This window comes from Entelurus aequoreus, linkage group LG12 (assembly GCF_033978785.1).
Source record: "Entelurus aequoreus isolate RoL-2023_Sb linkage group LG12, RoL_Eaeq_v1.1, whole genome shotgun sequence".
In the NCBI taxonomy this organism is placed as follows: Eukaryota; Metazoa; Chordata; class Actinopteri; order Syngnathiformes; family Syngnathidae; genus Entelurus; species Entelurus aequoreus.
The window spans coordinates 61,010,155-61,028,706 of NC_084742.1; the positions used below are offsets into that span (position 1 = coordinate 61,010,155).

Below are 18,552 nucleotides of genomic sequence, written 5' to 3' on the forward strand. Positions count from 1 at the left end.
CTCAAACAATGGCAATAAAACTATTCTGATTCTGATTCTGTTGCTAGGTAGATTTGACCGTACACACACATTAATAAGTTCTGTGAGTTGGCCATTTTAAGGACAGCATAGTACTCAATGAAGGTAACACATCTAAATTGATAATAATTAATATCTTGCTCATTTCTCAACCTATTTTCATTCAGTTTACATTATTGTATAAATGTACAAAACATGTACTACATATACAAATGTATGTACATAAGTAGAAAATGATACATACACAAAATGTATACATAAATACACACACACACGTATCTGGTTAATAAAGTGTGTGAAGTACAATATGGAGGTATTTGGACTTCAAAACTAATAATAATAATAATAATAATAATAATTCTACTGGTTAATAAAGTGTGTGAAGTACAATATGGAGGTATTTGGAAACAAATGAAAGTAATATAATGTATGATTGGATATATATAATGTCATATTTTGGAGAATTTTAATGTTTTCAAGGCTTTTAAAGAGCGGAGACACAGACATCCGCGTGGATCCACATCTACAACAATCACTTACTGTACATTGTCTGCTCTCACTGGGATACAGACTGATGGGATGTTTGTACCTTCCCGTTTACATGAAGAATTATTCATAATCCTCACCAAGGGTTGAATCAAAATTGACGCAATTATGCGTCTTTTCGTGTCTTTCTGGCCATCTCCGGGTCAAAGTTGGATGTCAAAGTTGACCAACTTGTCCACAACCTTCTACTATCCAGGTGAGAGGCATGATTTATCATCTACAATTAACTTTCACCAACTCAGAGGCCATGCAGCAGCTCAGTATGTCTATATAGTAGCATAAGCTAGTTAGCGCTCTGTGATCACTGTGTCAATAAAAATAGTTTGTCTGCGTTAGCACGTATAATAACAATATTGCTAATACCTAATTAATATTCACATCCAGAGATGTAAATAGAATATTGTGGGCGTTTTTTGGGTGTTTTTAGAGGGATTTTTGAACAGCAGCCATTAGCTGTATTATTAGCAGACTTTTGGCACTTTACAATTTAGAATGCATTAAAAAAATACATAGTGTTCTTGTCTTAAATAAGGATTGTGAGTGTTGATTGTGAGACTGACTCAGCAATTTCGTGTCACATCCGCGCTGCACTATGGATCAGCACCGGTGCCAACTACCTAATCTTGTTTCCATAACACACGAGCCACATGATGGGAAAATAAGATTAAGCGCTAATTGACGGTCAGACATGGCCAGCAGTTCTGTCTCACCTTCTGCACGACATACCTCTTTGGCTGAAGTAGCCATCCGGGCTAGACTACTGCAACTCACTTCTTGTGGGGATCCCCAGCAAGTGCCGTACTTACAAAATAGTGCTACTAGGATCCTGATGAGAGTGCGGAAATACGACCACATCACACCGCTTCTCAAATCCCTTCACTGGCTCCCTGTTCCACTCAGGATTGAATACAAAGTCTCAAAAGTGCCCCCATGGAAATGCCCCCCTCTACCTCAAAGAACTGCTCACCCCCAAATCCTCCACACGACACCGCCGCTCCGGACAGGCTAACCTCCTCCAACCTCAGAGGACAAAGCTCCAAGCTTTCTGCTCCGCCGCTCCACGTCTGTAGAATGCTCTCCCTGACCACCTGAGGGCCCACAGACTGTGGATGCTTTTTAAAAAAGGCTTAAAAACCCTTCTTTTAAAAAAAGCCATTTTTTACATATATGCGTGCTAGTTGTAGCTATTAGGCTGTTCTAGTTTTTGGGTTTGTTTACTATTTTTTTTTACTTGTTGGGGGCGGCTATTTGTGGTTTTAGCGTTGTTTTTTTTGTTTTTTAAATGCACTGTAGCACTTTAAGGTTGTTTGCTCAATGTAAAGTGCTTTTTTCAAATAAAATGTATTATTATTATTATCTTGCCCCTACAGTTACCGGTGATAAGATGTGTAGCTCACATGCTAAACACGGCTTTAAAATGCTAAAATCCCTGGAATATTTTGTGAAATTTTTTGCCAAAGGATATTAATTTTTTTTTTTAAACTTTCGACAATCGGCTCCTTCTAAAAAGTAGCTTCAAAGCTAAACCACACAAAGAGGATAGCATTTTCTCATATGGAGTCAAGTTCCAACCATACGCAACCTGGTAATAGAATTGGCGACAGCGGAGGATGCATGTGCATGTACGAGCCCGTCTGCCCCACAACAAAGCTCTAGCATATATGGAGATATCTGCTGACATCACAATCGGGGAAAACGTCACGAATGGGCCAAATTCCCAATGGCTTTTTTTGAGGAAGTATGAAGAAAGGCAGGCAAGATTCTTTTATAAATATCGCCTCCATGCTTTTTTCCATATTTTCGCTATTTGTTCAAATTCAAAATACACAAAAACGGCGATGTGAAAATGTGAAGTCAAGCCATAAACGAGCCGTTTTCAATCTGCTCGTCCTGTGACCTTTTTCCCAACAATGACATCATCAATTATTTTCCATATATGGCAGTTTGTCCAAACTTTTTCCATTGAGGGCCAAACACTGAAAAATGTAAGCATGTAGGGGTAATTTTGATAGTTTTCATTTTCAAAACCAATACAATATTTACTGTAACTATTGAGGCTCCCCTCAAGTTTTGGTGAACGTTAAGAGTCCCGGTGACCCAAAAGGGTCTCAGTCATTAAAGTGTTCAAAATAAGTGCTGTATTCATTTTCAATGTTTGTTCATTTTTACAAGACAATACTGGTTTTTACTGGCAAAAACACAAAAAAATGCAAGATTTGTCCTGAAACATTTTTCAAAATGGAATATTCCATGTTAAGTAATTGGAGCCTTAAATAGGTCAGTAATTCATAACATTGATTTTGACTATTTTTTTGACATTCATTATTATTTTATGACAGTTTAAAAATTAATAGTTAAGTATTTGGAGCCTCAAATAGGTCAATAATTCCTAACATGTATTTTGATTCATCATTATTTTTTTTTACATTCAATATTGTTTCATGACATTTAAAAAAAAAAAAATCAGACTTAAGGTCTCGGGATCCAAAAGGCCGCCAACCATAAACGTATTAAAAATAAGTTATGACAATATACATTAATTTTACTTTCAACAACCCCTAGGTCGGGGGTCGGCAACCCGCGGCTCTAGAGCCGCATGAGGCTCTTTAGCGCCGCCCTACTGGCTCTCTGGAGATTTTTCAAAATTGTATGAAGAATGGAAAAAGATGAGGGGAAAAAAGATATATTTTTTTGTTTTAGTATGGTTGAGGACAAACATGACACAAACCTCCCTAATTGTTATAAATCACTCTGTTTATATTAAACATGCTTCACTGATTCGAGTATTTGGCGAGCGCCGTTTTGTCCTACTAATTTCGGCGGTCCTTGAACTCACCGTATTGTTTGTTTCCATGTATAACTTTCTCCGACTTTCTAGGACGTGTTTTATGCCACTTCTTTTTCCGTCTCATTTTGTCCACCCAACTTTTAACGTTGTGCGTGAATACACAAAGGTGAGTTTTGTTGATGTTATTGACTTGTGTGGAGTGCTAATCAGACATATTTGGTCACTGCATGACTGCAAGCTAATCGATGCTAACATGCTATTTAGGCTAGCGATATGTACATATTGCATCATTATGCCTCATTTGTAGCTACATTTGAGGTCATTTAGTTTCCTTTAAGTCCTCTTAATTAAATTTATATCTCATGACCGATTTGTTTTTGTATTTTTGGTCCAATATGGCTCTTTCAACATTTTGGGTTGCCGACCCCTGCCCTAGGTTAACTTCAGATCTATCTGTCGATTATACATTTGTATTATTTTTGCGCAATGAGTTTTAAAGAAAACAGCATACATGGCAGCTTTGTGTTGTTAATGTCAATATTGAATCAATTTACTTGTTTGCTTTTTTCCCCCCCACTTTTCCATGTTTTTTTCCCGAATAATATTTTTAAAATATGCCGAGGGCTGTTAAAATAGTTTTAACTGCGGGCCGCAAATGGCCCCAAAGTTGCACATTGGACACCCCTACTATATGGTATACATTTACACAAAGTCCGCAATTGTAGTCAATAAGCTCCGTTTTCTCTATCCACTTCTTGTGGGGCAGACTGGCTCGTACATGCACATGCATCCTCCACTGTTGCCATTTTAAATACAAACCTGCACGTAAGGGCTGTGTTGTGCATATTGGGATCACAACAAACCATCCTCATCTCACCAGACACATTACGATTTTTACAAAGCAATTAACTACCTGCTGCCACCTACTGACGTGGAGTATTACGTGGTTACCCTGCCGAGTTTTACACAGCACAGACACTAAGCAACGGCACATTTACCATGAATTGATTAACGTGGACCCAGACTTAAACAAGTTGGAAAAACTTATTGGGGTGTTACCATTTAGTGGTCAATTGTACGGAATATGTACTGTACTGTGCAATCTACTAATAAAAGTTTCAATCAATTAAAAAACATTATCTGCAGATTATAATTATTGATTTGCAAAAAAATATTTTTTGGGAACCAATTGGGTGAAGTTGCAACATTTCCCACGGCACACCAGGCAATATCTCACGGTGTGCCGCGGCACAGTGGTTGAAAAACACTGGTCTAGTCCAGGCCTGGGCAATTATTTTGACTCGGGGGCCAAATTTAGAGAAAAATATGTGTCTGGGGGCCGGTATATCTATTTTTAGGACAACTAATACAAAACCTCACAATGAAGTCTGATTGAATGCTAAAAATGTTATGACAGACCGCATTAAAGGCCTACTGAAAGCCACTACTAGCGACCACGCAGTCTGATAGTTTATATATCAATGATGAAATCTTAACATTGCAACACATGCCAATACGGCCGGGTTAACTTATAAAGTGACATTTTAAATTTCCCGCGAAACTTCCGGTTGAAAACGTCTATGTATGATGACGTATGCGTGTGACGTCAATGGTTGAAGCGGAAGTATTGGGACACATTGTATCCCAATACAAACAGTTCTGTTTTCATCGCAAAATTCCACAGTATTCTGGACATCTGTGTTGGTGAATCTTTTGCAATTTGTTTAATGAACAATGGAGACTGCAAAGAAGAAAGTTGTAGGTGGGATCGGTGTATTAGCGGCTGGCTGCAGCAACACAACCAGGAGGACTTTGGAGTTGGATAGCAGACGCGCTATCCGACGCTAGCCGCCGACCGCATCGATGATCGGGTGAAGTCCTTCGTCGCGCCGTCGATCGCTGGAACGCAGGTGAGCACGGGTGTTGAGCAGATGAGGGCTGGCGTAGGTGGAGCGCTAATGTTTTTATCATAGCTCTGACGAGGTCCCGTAGCTAAGTTAGCTTCAATGGCGTCGTTAGCAACAGCATTGCTAGGCTTCGACAGGCGGCACAGCATTAACCGTGTAGTTACAGGTCCAGTGTTTGGTTCGGTGTCTCCTGATAGTAGTATTGTTGATCTTCTGTCTATCCTTCCAGTCAGGGGCTTATTTATTTTGTTTCTATCTGCATTTAAGCACAATGCTATCACGTTAGCTCCGTAGCTAAAGTGCTTCGCCAATGTATTGTCGTGGAGATAAAAGTCACTGTGAATGTCCATTTCGCGTTCTCGACTCTCATTTTCACGAGGATATAGTATCCGAGGTGGTTTAAAATACAAATCCGTGATCCACAAAACAAAAAGGAGAAAGTGTGGAATCCAATGAGCCAGCTTGTACCTAAGTTACGGTCAGAGCGAAAAAAGATACGTCCTGCACTGCACTCTAGTCCTTCACTCTCACGTTCCTCATCCACGAACCTTTCATCCTCGCTCAAATTAATGGGGTAATCGTCGCTTTCTCGGTCCGAATCGCTCTCGCTGCTGGTGTAAACAATGGGGAAATGTGAGGAGCCCTTCAACCTGCGACGTCACGCTACTTCCAGTACAGGCAAGGCTTTTTTTATCAGCGACCAAAAGTTGCGAACTTTATTGTCGATGTTCTCTACTAAATCCTTTCAGCAAAAATATGGCAATATCGCGAAATGATCAAGTATGACACATAGAATGGATCTGCTATCCCCGTTTAAATAAAACAATTTCATTTCAGTAGGCCTTTAAAAACAGAATGGAATTTTATTTTTTTCTTGAACGATAAAACCCTGAATATTGACAACATATGAACATCACACCCCGTCTCAATCGACATATTTTGCAATCAAGCCAAATGCAACAAACAGCGAAATATGAACGTGAAGGATCAAAAAACATCTACAATCTGATATATCACTAAGCTTTAGAACTTTCTTGTAAAAATCTCCTTCCGCGTCTGTCCCTGACACCCACATTTCAGGCTCTGGAAACACTCTGTGGAAACACTCCCCGCCCACACTGCTTGGTGCCTTGTCTGACCTGCTGTGACGTAGATTACCATAGTAACTAGTAGGGTTGTACGGTATATGGGTATTAGTATAGTACCGCGATACTGATGAATCTGTGTCGGTGCGCGTACCGCTTTTAGAAAGTCACGTGACCGATCATGACCTGTTTTGGTCACGTGACCGATACGTGAACTGTGTCGCACTCCCGCCTCTTCTGTGCCCTGTGAGCGGGTCTTTTCTACAGCCGGAGAAATAATAACTAAGAAGAGACGACTGAAGTGTTGATAACAACCAAACCTAACCCCCCCTCCTCTATATCCCACACTCCGGATTGTTAATAATTCAATGTATATACTCTGATGATTAACTTGTGTGATGACTGTATTACGATGATAGTATATATCTGTATCATGAATCAATTTAAGTGGACCCCGACTTAAACAAGTTGAAAAACTTATTCGGGTGTTACCATTTAGTGGTCAATTGTACGGAATATGTACTGTACTAGGGATGTCCCGATCCGATATTTGGATCGGATCGGCCGCCGATATTTGCCAAAAAATGCGTATTGGCAAGGCATGGGAAAATTCCGATCCAGATCCAGTTTTTTAAAAAAGTCTGGTCCGTGTTTTCCAACGCACCGATTTAAATAATACATTCCACTTTTCTGCTGCTCCGTAATTTCCGTTCCGCATTTTCCAGCACACCTCCAACACATCCACAGGTCTGTGTCCTAACCGTTAATTAATGTGAATTAAAAGTTACCGGTAAAAATGTCAGCTGTCTCTGTGCGGTATAGAAAATGACTACATCGTGATATTCGAGTATACGTCCTCACGCAGTTGCTTTTAGCTGCTGGCATTACACTACAGCAGGGGTGGGCAATTAATTTTTACCGGGGGCCGCATGAGCAACCCGAGCACTGCTGGAGGGCCACATCGACAATATTTCAATTAAATTTTGCTCAATATTATTTTTGATGTATACCGTAAGATAAATAATAATAATAATAATAATAATTAATAATAATAGTAATACTTCAACATAGTGTATGTAACAGCATTCCATGACTAATATAAATAAATTAACATTAATAATAAATGACAGTAAAATAAGCACACGTATGACTGAGGAGTCATAGTGTAACTTTGTGTGATGTTTGAGTTGTCCGACTTTTTGTGTGGCCATAAACGCACCAGTGGTTTAGTGCTATGCGTGTTGGTGACAGATGACAAGTTGGTTTTGGCCTGGTTTGTACGGCAGAAAATGACTAGTTTTTCGAGATAGAAGTGTTTTACTTATGTTTTTGGTGTGGTTATGGCCGAATATAAACAGTTTTGCTCAATAAAGTGATCGATATAATTCCTGGCCTCGAAGCATCTCGATAGACGTTACAATAATTGAACGGTGTTCAATTGAACGGTGTTGACGAACACCGTTAGGGCCGCTTGTTGTCACTGTCACTCAAAGTTGCATTGCAAAATTACATAGAATAAATATGTTTATTTTGTTTAGAATTCAGATGGGATTTGATTTGGTGCGCGGCATATATTTGCTGCGCGCAGCAGACGCTTGAGCAGTGCGCAATTGCGCAGGCACGCACCTTAGAGGGAACGTTGCTTGGCAGTCCATGTCTTGTTGGAAACACGCCATTCTTCATCAACTTTTCTCCTTTTAGCGTCTCGGGTGTAAACCGTGCATCACTTGTCGCTGCATGTGCACCTTCACTCGCAGGTTACACACTGACACACGCCCATAAATAATAATTTTCAAAATAAAAGCAGCACAGTTGTATTGCGCGCACGACATAGATGTTTTTTCAACTTTATTTTGTAATTAATGATTGCAGCTGTTCACATTCACTCACAATCACGCACACGCATACGTCCACACGGAAGTAATACAAATAACGATTTTCAAAACAAAAGCAGCACCGTTGTATTGCACACTCGACATAGATACTTTTTAAAATTTATTTTGTAATTTATAATTGGCCTCACGCGGGCCGGACAGGGACGCACAAAGGGCCGGATGCGGCCCGCGGGCCGCAGAATGCCCAGGTCTGCACTACAGGCTCTCCTCGCTCTTTCCTGTGTCTCCTTCTCACAGACAGACAAGCGCACCTTCTTACACACGTCACATACTGTCACGTCATACGTCACATACGTATACGCCCTCCCCGAGCAGAGAGGTAGCAGAACGGCTAAAGTTAGCTGTGATGCTAGCACAGCCGTGTGAGCGGTAATCATGAAGGAAGAATTAATTAATTTGTGGGAATATGTCGAGCAGACAACCGTAATTTGTCAAGTGTGGGGCAAAAGCGTTGCTATAAAAAGTAGCATTACTGCTAATATGTAGCATCATTTGAAAAGTCACCTGGTAGAAAATGAAGTGTGCTTGAAACTCCGCACGTCAACATCTCCATTGTGTATTATTCAAACTCACCTAATTCAGCTGGCTAGTTGTTATCAAGAGTACTAAAACCCTTTTCAACATGAATCTGACAACTAAGTAGGCTAAATCAGTGTTTTTCAACCACTGTGCCGCGGCACACTAGTGTGCCGTGAGATATTGTCTGGTGTGCCGTGGGAAATTACGCAACTTCACCTAATTTATCCCAAAAATATTTTTGGCAAATCAATAATTAGAATCTGCCAATAATGTGCCGCTGCTTAATGTCTGTGCTGCTTAAAACTCGGCAGGGTAACCACGTAATACTCCATGTCAGTAGGTGGCAGCATTGCTTTGTAAAAGTCGGAATGTGTCGGGTGAGACGAGGATGGTTTGTTGTGATCCTGATATGCAGACCACAGTGGGAGGCAGGGTGCAGGTAAAAAGGGTATGTAATGCTTAAACCCAAACTGAACGAAAGGAAAAGGCTATGCAAAACAAAAGTCAAACTGAACTGGCTACAAATTAAACAGAGACAGAATGCTGGACGACAGCAAAAACTTACGGTGTCCACAAAGTACATCCGTACGTGACATGACAATCAACAATGGCCACACAAAGAAGGATAGCAACAACGTAAATAGCCTTGCTTGCTAACACAAAGCAGGTGCGCGGAATAGCGCTCAAAGGAAGACATGAAGCCACTACAGGAAAACACTGGCAAAACAGGAAGGGCCACCAAAATAAGCAAGACAAGAACTAAAGCACTACACACAGGAAGACACCAACACACTCAAAATAACGACGACTTGGTGGAGTTACATTTTTTCTAGTTTTCTGCTGGTGGTGTGCCTCCGGATTTTTTTTATGACAAAAATGTGCCTTGCCTCAAAAAAGGTTGAAAAACACTGGGCTAAATAACTTTAAACTTTAATACATGCTCGGATAAGGCCAATATCGGTATCGGATCGGAAGTGCAAAAACAACATCGTATTGGATCGGAAGTGCAAAAACCTGGATTGGGACATCCCTATACTGTACTGTGCAATCTACTAATAAAAGTTTCAATCAATCAATCAATCATATTCGGTACCATACCGCCGCTGAAAAGTACCGGTCCACAACACCCAAAGATTTTTTGTTAAAATAAAGCCAATAGTTCCATTTTTTTGGCCCCCTTTATTTAGAAAAGTATCGAAAAGTACTGAAAAGCAGGCCCGGCCCTAACCAATCTGGTGCCCTAGGCAAGATTTTAGGTTGCGCCCCCCACATCGGCAGTGAAGTGTATATACTCACAAGAAACCGAATAGCTTTGTCTTTGACCTTTTTTTTTTACTTAAAGAAAGCAAATTAAAAATCAGAATAGTTAACAAGATAAAAAAAAATATGGATGAATAAATGAATACAAAAAATAAAAAATGAATATATGAAATACAATATTTTTTACATACATAAACACAAAATAAAACGTGTCAACAAGTTGCATAAAAAAAATTAAAAATACAATATAAATAAGGCACTGCACAAAACAAGATATCAAACCAGTATGACTTTAACAACTATATTACAAAAAAAGGGGATCCTACAGAGTTCTCTATTTGTGCTTTTTAATATTGCATTAACTAGAATGACTTACAAATTACTGTACACCAGGGAGTACTGTAATTACCTAACGTTACATTATTATTTTCCATAACAATTTAGCCCCCTCCACAATATTAACCTGATGTTAAAACAGAACTAGCTATTTATTGATTAGCAATTGCCGAATCATGTAACATTAGCCTAATGCTAAAAAGCCAGGTTACTATCACATTCTGTAACAGACAAATAATTTCATGTAGGCTAACGTTACCTACCTGCTACCTGTCTTTTTCTCGTTTCTCCTCCTCTTCTTCTTTTCTCTTTTTTCTTCCCTGGGCACCTGACAGTTTTGGCCATTTTGACATCTTGTGTTGATTTTTTGATGTGGTGACGTCCAAAAAGAGTCATGATACGGGAAGGGAGGGGGCGCACCGTGCCGGGGGAGGGGGGGCGTAATGTTGTAACAAATAATATTTCTATTAAATAGGCTTTACTTTGCATTTTAATTAACGTGGGATTATTTTATGTATTTAGAAATAACAGTACCATCTTTTTGTTTTTGTTTTCCTCCAACATTTGTGGCACTGGCGTGGCGCCCTTAGCATTTGCCTATACGCCTATGCCACGGGCCGGCCCTGCTGAAAAGTATGGAAATAATATTGGCATCAGGACAACACTAGTCACTAAAATATCATGCAAAAGCGCAGATTCCAAGCATTGAAATACTTAGTATAGTTGAAGACTTACGGTCATTAGAAAACATGAGTGGACATCATAATGGCAGCTACACTTTCCATCTTAAAGATCTAAAAAAATGATTTTGGAATGTCCGGCGGGCCAGATTGAAAAGCTTAACGGGCCACATGTGGCCCCCGGGCCTTCATTTGCCCAGGTCCGGTCTAGTCACTGGATCAACACGCGATGCTTTCCGGCCAATAAAAGGCGTCAGCATCAGAGGCAGGTTGCGGTTACCATGGTGACGGCTGTAGAACACGTGCTTGTGCTTCACTATGACGGCATTCCTGGGTCGTCAAAATGTGGCAAAACCGATTTTTAAAATAAACAAATTGGGTCCAACGTGAAAGGTGACGACAGGTGAAAGAAGGTGGAATCTTTGACAGCATTCTAGAGGTCATTATAACCAGTAGCATGAGCAGTAAAAGCCTCAAATGGTGTAATAATGTAAGATTATATCATGAATGAAAAGAAGTATTTACCCGGCTTGTCATCCTTGCTAGGAACCCAGATCTTTTGGATCCTGTTCTGGGTCAGCTCTCTGGGCATTCCTTGAGGCCTTGAACGCAACACGGGATAAGTAGAAAGTACGTCAGTGTTGTTTCAAATGAAAGATAGGTGGAAGTTTTAAAAACCCGGTGTTTGCTGGCGTGGAGTGGAGCTCATGTGCGGGTATGTGCGCGGCACCTAGCCTATTTAACTCCGCCCGGCTGGGGGGGTGGGGGGGAACCACGTGACCGCGTGACGAAATACATAAACGAGGGTACACATGGAAGCCACAGCGACACCCGGTGGCCGCTGTAGTTATTACAGGATCATTTGTGTTGCAGAATCACTGTGTCATGATGATGTAGTCCAGTGTTTTTTGGAGCCAAGGCACAGTTTTTGCGTTGAGGCACACCACCAGCAGAACTCATTAGAAAACGAAACTCAGTAGACAATAAAAAGTCGTTATTGAATATGACTTTAAAGCATAAATTGATGCTTAAACAAGTTCAAAAACTTATTCGGATTTGTACGGAATATGTACTGAACGGTGCAATATACTAATAAAAGTTGCAATCAATCATAACCAAGCATGCATCACTATAGCTCTTGTCTCAAAGTAGGTGTACTGTCACCACCTGTCACGTCACACCCTGACTTATTTGGACTTTTTTGCTGTTTTCCTGTGTGTCGTGTTTTACTTCTTGTCTTGCGCTCCTATTTTGGTGGCTTTTTCTCTTTTTTTTGGTATTTTCCTTTAGCAGTTTCATGTCTTCCTTTGAGCGATATTTCCCGCATCTACTTTGTTTTAGCAATCAAGAATATTTCACTTGTTTTTATCGTTCTTTGTGGGGACATTATTGACTGTCATGTCATGTTCGGATGTACATTGTCTTTGCTCCACAGTAAGTCTTTGCTGTCGTCCAGCATTCTGTTTTGGTTTACTTTGTAGCCAGTTCAGTTTTAGTTTGGTTCTGCATAGCCTTCCCTAAGCTTCAATGCCTTTTCTCAGGGGCACTCACCTTTTGTTTATTTTTGGTTTAAGCCAGGCGTGGGCAATTATTTTGCCTCGGGGGGCCAAATTTAGAGAGAAAAATGGGTCTGGGGGCTGGTATATCTACTTTTAGGAACACTAATACAAAACCTCACAATAATGTCTGAATGCTAAAAACTTTATGACAGACCGCCTTAAAAAACGCAATGGAATTTAATTTTTTCTCCCCTTAATGAGACACCTAGAATGTACATGGAAATAAAGAATGTGGGATTGACAATATTAACTATGAACGATAAAACGCTGAATATTGACAACATACAAACGCCACACCACCACTCGATCGACATACAGGTAAAAGCCAGTAAATTAGAATATTTTGAAAAACTTGATTTATTTCAGTAATTGCATTCAAAAGGTGTAACTTGTACATTATATTTATTCATTGCACACAGACTGATGCATTCAAATGTTTATTTCATTTAATTTTGATGATTTGAAGTGGCAACAAATGAAAATCCAAAATTCCGTGTGTCACAAAATTAGAATATTACTTAAGGCTAATACAAAAAATGGATTTTTAGAAATGTTGGCCAACTGAAAAGTATGAAAATGAAAAATATGAGCATGTACAATACTCAATACTTGGTTGGAGCTCCTTTTGCCTCAATTACTGCGTTAATGCGGCGTGGCATGGAGTCGATGAGTTTCTGGCACTGCTCAGGTGTTATGAGAGCCCAGGTTGCTCTGATAGTGGCCTTCAACTCTTCTGCGTTTTTGGGTCTGGCATTCTGCATCTTCCTTTTCACAATACCCCACAGATTTTCTATGGGGCTAAGGTCAGGGGAGTTGGCGGGCCAATTTAGAACAGAAATACCATGGTCCGTAAACCAGGCACGGGTAGATTTTGCGCTGTGTGCAGGCGCCAAGTCCTGTTGGAACTTGAAATCTCCTTCTCCATAGAGCAGGTCAGCAGCAGGAAGCATGAAGTGCTCTAAAACTTGCTGGTAGACGGCTGCGTTGACCCTGGATCTCAGGAAACAGAGTGGACCGACACCAGCAGATGACATGGCACCCCAAACCATCACTGATGGTGGAAACTTTACACTAGACTTCAGGCAACGTGGATCCTGTGCCTCTCCTGTCTTCCTCCAGACTCTGGGACCTCGATTTCCAAAGGAAATGCAAAATTTGCTTTCGTCAGAAAACATGACTTCGGACCACTCAGCAGCAGTCCAGCTCTTTCTTCCAGGGTCAACGCAGCCGTCTACCAGCAAGTTTTAGAGCACTTCATGCTTCCTGCTGCTGACCTGCTCTATGGAGAAGGAGAATTCAAGTTCCAACAGGACTTGGCGCCTGCACACAGCGCAAAATCTACCCGTGCCTGGTTTACGGACCATGGTATTTCTGTTCTAAATTGGCCCGCCAACTCCCCTGACCTTAGCTCCATAGAAAATCTGTGGGGTATTGTGAAAAGGAAGATGCAGAATGCCAGACCCAAAAACGCAGAAGAGTTGAAGGCCACTATCAGAGCAACCTGGGCTCTCATAACACCTGAGCAGTGCCAGAAACTCATCGACTCCATGCCACGCCGCATTAACGCAGTAATTGAGGCAAAAGGAGCTCCAACCAAGTATTGAGTATTGTACATGCTCATATTTTTCATTTTCATACTTTTCAGTTGGCCAACATTTCTAAAAATCCCTTTTTTGTATTAGCCTTAAGTAATATTCTAATTTTGTGACACACGGAATTTTGGATTTTCATTTGTTGCCACTTCAAATCATCAAAATTAAATGAAATAAACATTTGAATGCATCAGTCTGTGTGCAATGAATAAATATAATGTACAAGTTACACCTTTTGAATGCAATTACTGAAATAAATCAAGTTTTTCAAAATATTCTAATTTACTGGCTTTTACCTGTATAGCGAAACACCTACAATCTGTTATATCACTAAGTTTTAGAACTTTGTTGTAAAAATATCCTTCCGCGTCTGTCCCTGACACCCGCGTTTCGACCAGCGTTTCCAGGCTGGTCGATCTGGAAACGCACCCCACCCACACCGCTTGGTGCCTCGTCTGAGCTGCTGTGACTTAGATTACCATAGTAACTAATTACATTACCATAGTAACTAGTATATCATGCAAAAGCGCAGATTCCAACCATTGAAATACTTCGTATAGTTCAAGGTTTGAAAACATCACTGCACATCATGTCAGCGATAGTTTCGATCTTAAAGATCTAAACAAAATTATTTGGTAATGTCGACCGGGCCAGACTGAAAAGCTTAACGGGCCTTAATTTGCCCAGGTCTGGTTTAAGCATTAGACACCTTTTTACCTGCACACTGCCTCCCGCTGTTTCCCACATCTACAAAGCAATTAGCTACATGCTGCCACCTACTGTTATGGAAGAGTATTACACGGTTACTCTGCCGAGCTCTAGACAGCACTGACACTCAACAACAACACATCATTTGCAGACTAGAATTACTGCTTTGCAAAACATATTTTTAACCCAAATAGGTGAAATTACATAATCTCACCGTGGTTGAAAAACACTGATGTAGTCATTTGATTTTGTGCTTGTAATTCTCACTTTTTGGGCCCAAAATGATATTTGCAAGCGAGTCTTGCTCATCTAAATTTAGACCTCATCTTGCGTGATGCAACTTGGTTCCCCTATTTTTGTCTGCTGCCTCCGGAGTGGAACGTGCGGAGTATCACTCCTCCGGGTTATGTACCGCCTGAGTCATCAGCAGGTCTTACTCATACACACCACTTGTGTAAATACCTCATGTTCTCGCTCGTCCGTGCGGAACGGACATTGGTCGAGAGCTAATGGGCAGCCTAGGCCGGAGTCGGCTCTCTGGTTGCTTTGTTTGGTTGTTTGTGCGTGTTGAGATGGTGTTTTTCTTTGCATGGTGCAATCATACCTGCCCAGTATGTAATATGTATTGCTCTTTTCTTGTCTTTGTTTCCCTCTCCTTTTCATGCGTTTTTACGAGGGCTGTCAAAATGAACAAGTTAACTCGTGTGATTAATCACAACCAATGATGGCATTATTCATGAACACACTTAGATGAATCATGCAATTGAGTGTACCTGGTCAGTGATCGGATCAATGCATAGGTCAGTCCTAAAATGAGAGAGGAGACTCTTGGTCTCGCTGGCAAACTTCAGTCCAAACTACATCCTGAGAGAACTTAAGACAAAACCGTTAGCAAGTTTTGTGCAAATAAATGACATGTTCCTGGATGACATTCAGACAATACAATTGCATTTGTGTTGAAATATTAGGGTCTTTTCGTAAGCTGACTTCAATTATTCGAGCAAGTAATCACCTGTGATTAATCCAAATTTTAAATTGTGATTAATCGGATAAAAAAGGAATCATATATGTAGTTTTTACCTTATTGTTTCTGGACTTTTAAAATCTGCACAGCAACCACATAATGTTCCCATTGTGGGATAAACAAAGTATATCCTACACCATTGTTTCTTAGCCATAGGGCCATTGTTGAGCCGCCAAAGAATGTGTTTCTCAGCTGTGGTCCGTATGGGCCAGTACTCAGTTGTAATACACTTTTCCACCACTTGTGGAAGTAATGACAATATCAAACAAACAGAAGAAGTCTGGAGATAAGTCATTAAGATGCTTAAAATGCAAAAAATATGACTAAAATGGTGAAGCTGTATTTTCATTTCCACTCTAATTTTATTGACAATTCAGTTTAACAGTTTTGCTATTATTTAGTTTGAATTTATTTTATGTATTTTTCATCACTCTCTCTTATTTTTTCTAATCAGCCTGACCTAAGTCTAAGGTTTAATCTTTGTGATTACATGCTTCCGTACCATTTGACAAGGTTGTAAACTGTAAGTGGGTTAGATATATTTATAAAATATGATTAAAATCAAGAGTAAGATTATTATTCAGTGTTAATATTTGAGTAAGCCCCTTCGTAGTGGAAAAGTTGGGCCCTGAGGTCAAAAAGGTTACATGTAATATAAATACATATATATAGTCAGGAGGCAGCTTGAAGACTGTACAAAAGTTCCCTTTAAACAACAAGACGTATACAAATGTAACATTTAGGCAACATGTTTGATAAAAAAAAAAGAAAGTTGGCTTCATTTATTGCAATTTTGACTTCAATTTCATGTGTGACCTTCTTTCACATTATTGCATCAGCTGCATGTGACACAAACATCTCAGTCGACTTGATTATTTACAACATCCCTCTAAGTGAGTCACTGCAGTTGGAGGTCAACTGGGCTAAAACTAACCTGAATGTAGGAATAAAAAAAAAAAGGTGTTAAAAAAAATAATCCACGTGAAGACGTCAGAAAGTCAAGTGAAAAGGTAGAAAGTCTGATTGTGAAACAAGACTTGTTTGTCCTGATAGGAAAGCTCTTTCCAAACTTTTACAGGTTGAGCGTTTCCAAGAAGCAGCACTGGTACTTTATGTATTTTCAAACTCACCAATGAAAATGAACAGCAATGATCAGAAGCAAATACATGACTCACTGTCACTAAATACTTGCCAGTGATGCTGAAAAGCCAATCCTTAAGATAGGGGGTCTAAAGTTTGAAGAGGTAGAGGTGACACAGAAAATGAGGGTAATATCTCAGAAATAAATGGCTAATAAAACCATTAAAACACTAGCTATACTAAATTCAATCCATGCACTATTCATCTAATGCAGTGGTTCTTAACCTTGTCGGAGGTACCGAACCCCACCAGTTTCATATGCGCATTCACCCAACCCTTCTTTAGTGAAAAATAATTTTTTATTTTTTTTCAAGACAAAGTTATATGTTTTTGGTAACACTTAATATGGGGAACATATTCTAAGTAACAAAGACTTCATTTAGAGTTATTTGGACACTAAGGGAACATATTCTAAATAACAAAGACTTCATTTAGAGTTATTTGGACACTAGGGGAACATATTCTAAGTAACAAAGACTTCATTTAGAGTTATTTGGACACTAGGGGAACATATTCTAAGTAACAAAGACTTCATTTAGAGTTATTTGGACACTAGGGGAACATATTCTAAGTAACAAAGACTTCATTTAGATTATTTGGACACTAGGGGAACATATTCTAAGTAACAAAGACTTAATTTACAGTTATTTGGACACTAGGGGAACATATTCTAAGTAAGAGAGACTTAATTTAGAGTTATTTGGACACTCGGGGAACATATTCTAAGTAACAAAGACTAAATTTAGAGTTATTGGGACACTATGGGAACATGTTCTAAGTAACAAAGACTAAATTTAGAGTTATTTGGTTAGGGTTAGGGCTAGAGGATTAGGATTATAATAAGGCATTAATAAGTACTTAATAATGACTAGTTAAGAGCTAATATGTTACTAATTTGCATGTTAATAAGCAACTAATTAATGGGGAATATGCTCCCCATACTAAAGTGTTTTTACTGGTGCATAAAATGAAGCGTGCATGAACATCACCTTGTTCAAACAACAAAACTAACACAGTGCATAAACTCACAACAAACTACATACCTGCAAACCAGTCAGCTGTTGCCGTATCCGTAATACGCCGATAGGGAGAAGTTTGTATTTACACGATGAGTCGGGTGTGTTTTGACCTCCGCCGAACCCCTGAGCCCGACTCACCGAACCCCTAAGGTTCCATCGAACCCAGGTTAAGAACCACTGATCTAATTATCCTTTGATGACCGTTCATTTAACATTATTTTTGAACGGTCATCAAAGGAGCATTAGATCAGTGGTTCTTAACCTGGGTTCGATGGAACCTTAGGGGTTCGGTGAGTCGGGCTCAGGGGTTCGGCGGAGGTCAAAAGTCCCATCCGAAAACTTATTTATTTACTCTTGCCTAGGGGTGTCCAAACTTTTTGACTTGGGGGCCACATTGGGCTAAAACAAATTTCCTCCCACCTCCAAAGACATGCACCTGGGGATAGGCTGATTGGCTACACTAAACAAGCGGTAGA

The 18,552-nt window shown here is 39.9% G+C and overlaps 1 protein-coding gene across 1 annotated transcript in view; it reads right to left on the reverse strand.

Annotated features, from left to right (window-relative positions):
- Positions 1-11,786, reverse strand: part of pfkfb3 (6-phosphofructo-2-kinase/fructose-2,6-biphosphatase 3) — a 71,435-nt gene extending 59,649 nt beyond the window's left edge. Inside the window, exon 1 of the mRNA XM_062066336.1 lies at positions 11,560-11,786. Within this exon, the coding sequence (XP_061922320.1) occupies positions 11,560-11,626 (67 nt within the window). The 5' untranslated portion in view covers positions 11,627-11,786. The remainder of the gene's footprint in view (positions 1-11,559) is intronic.
- Between the last annotated feature and the right edge of the window lie 6,766 nt (positions 11,787-18,552).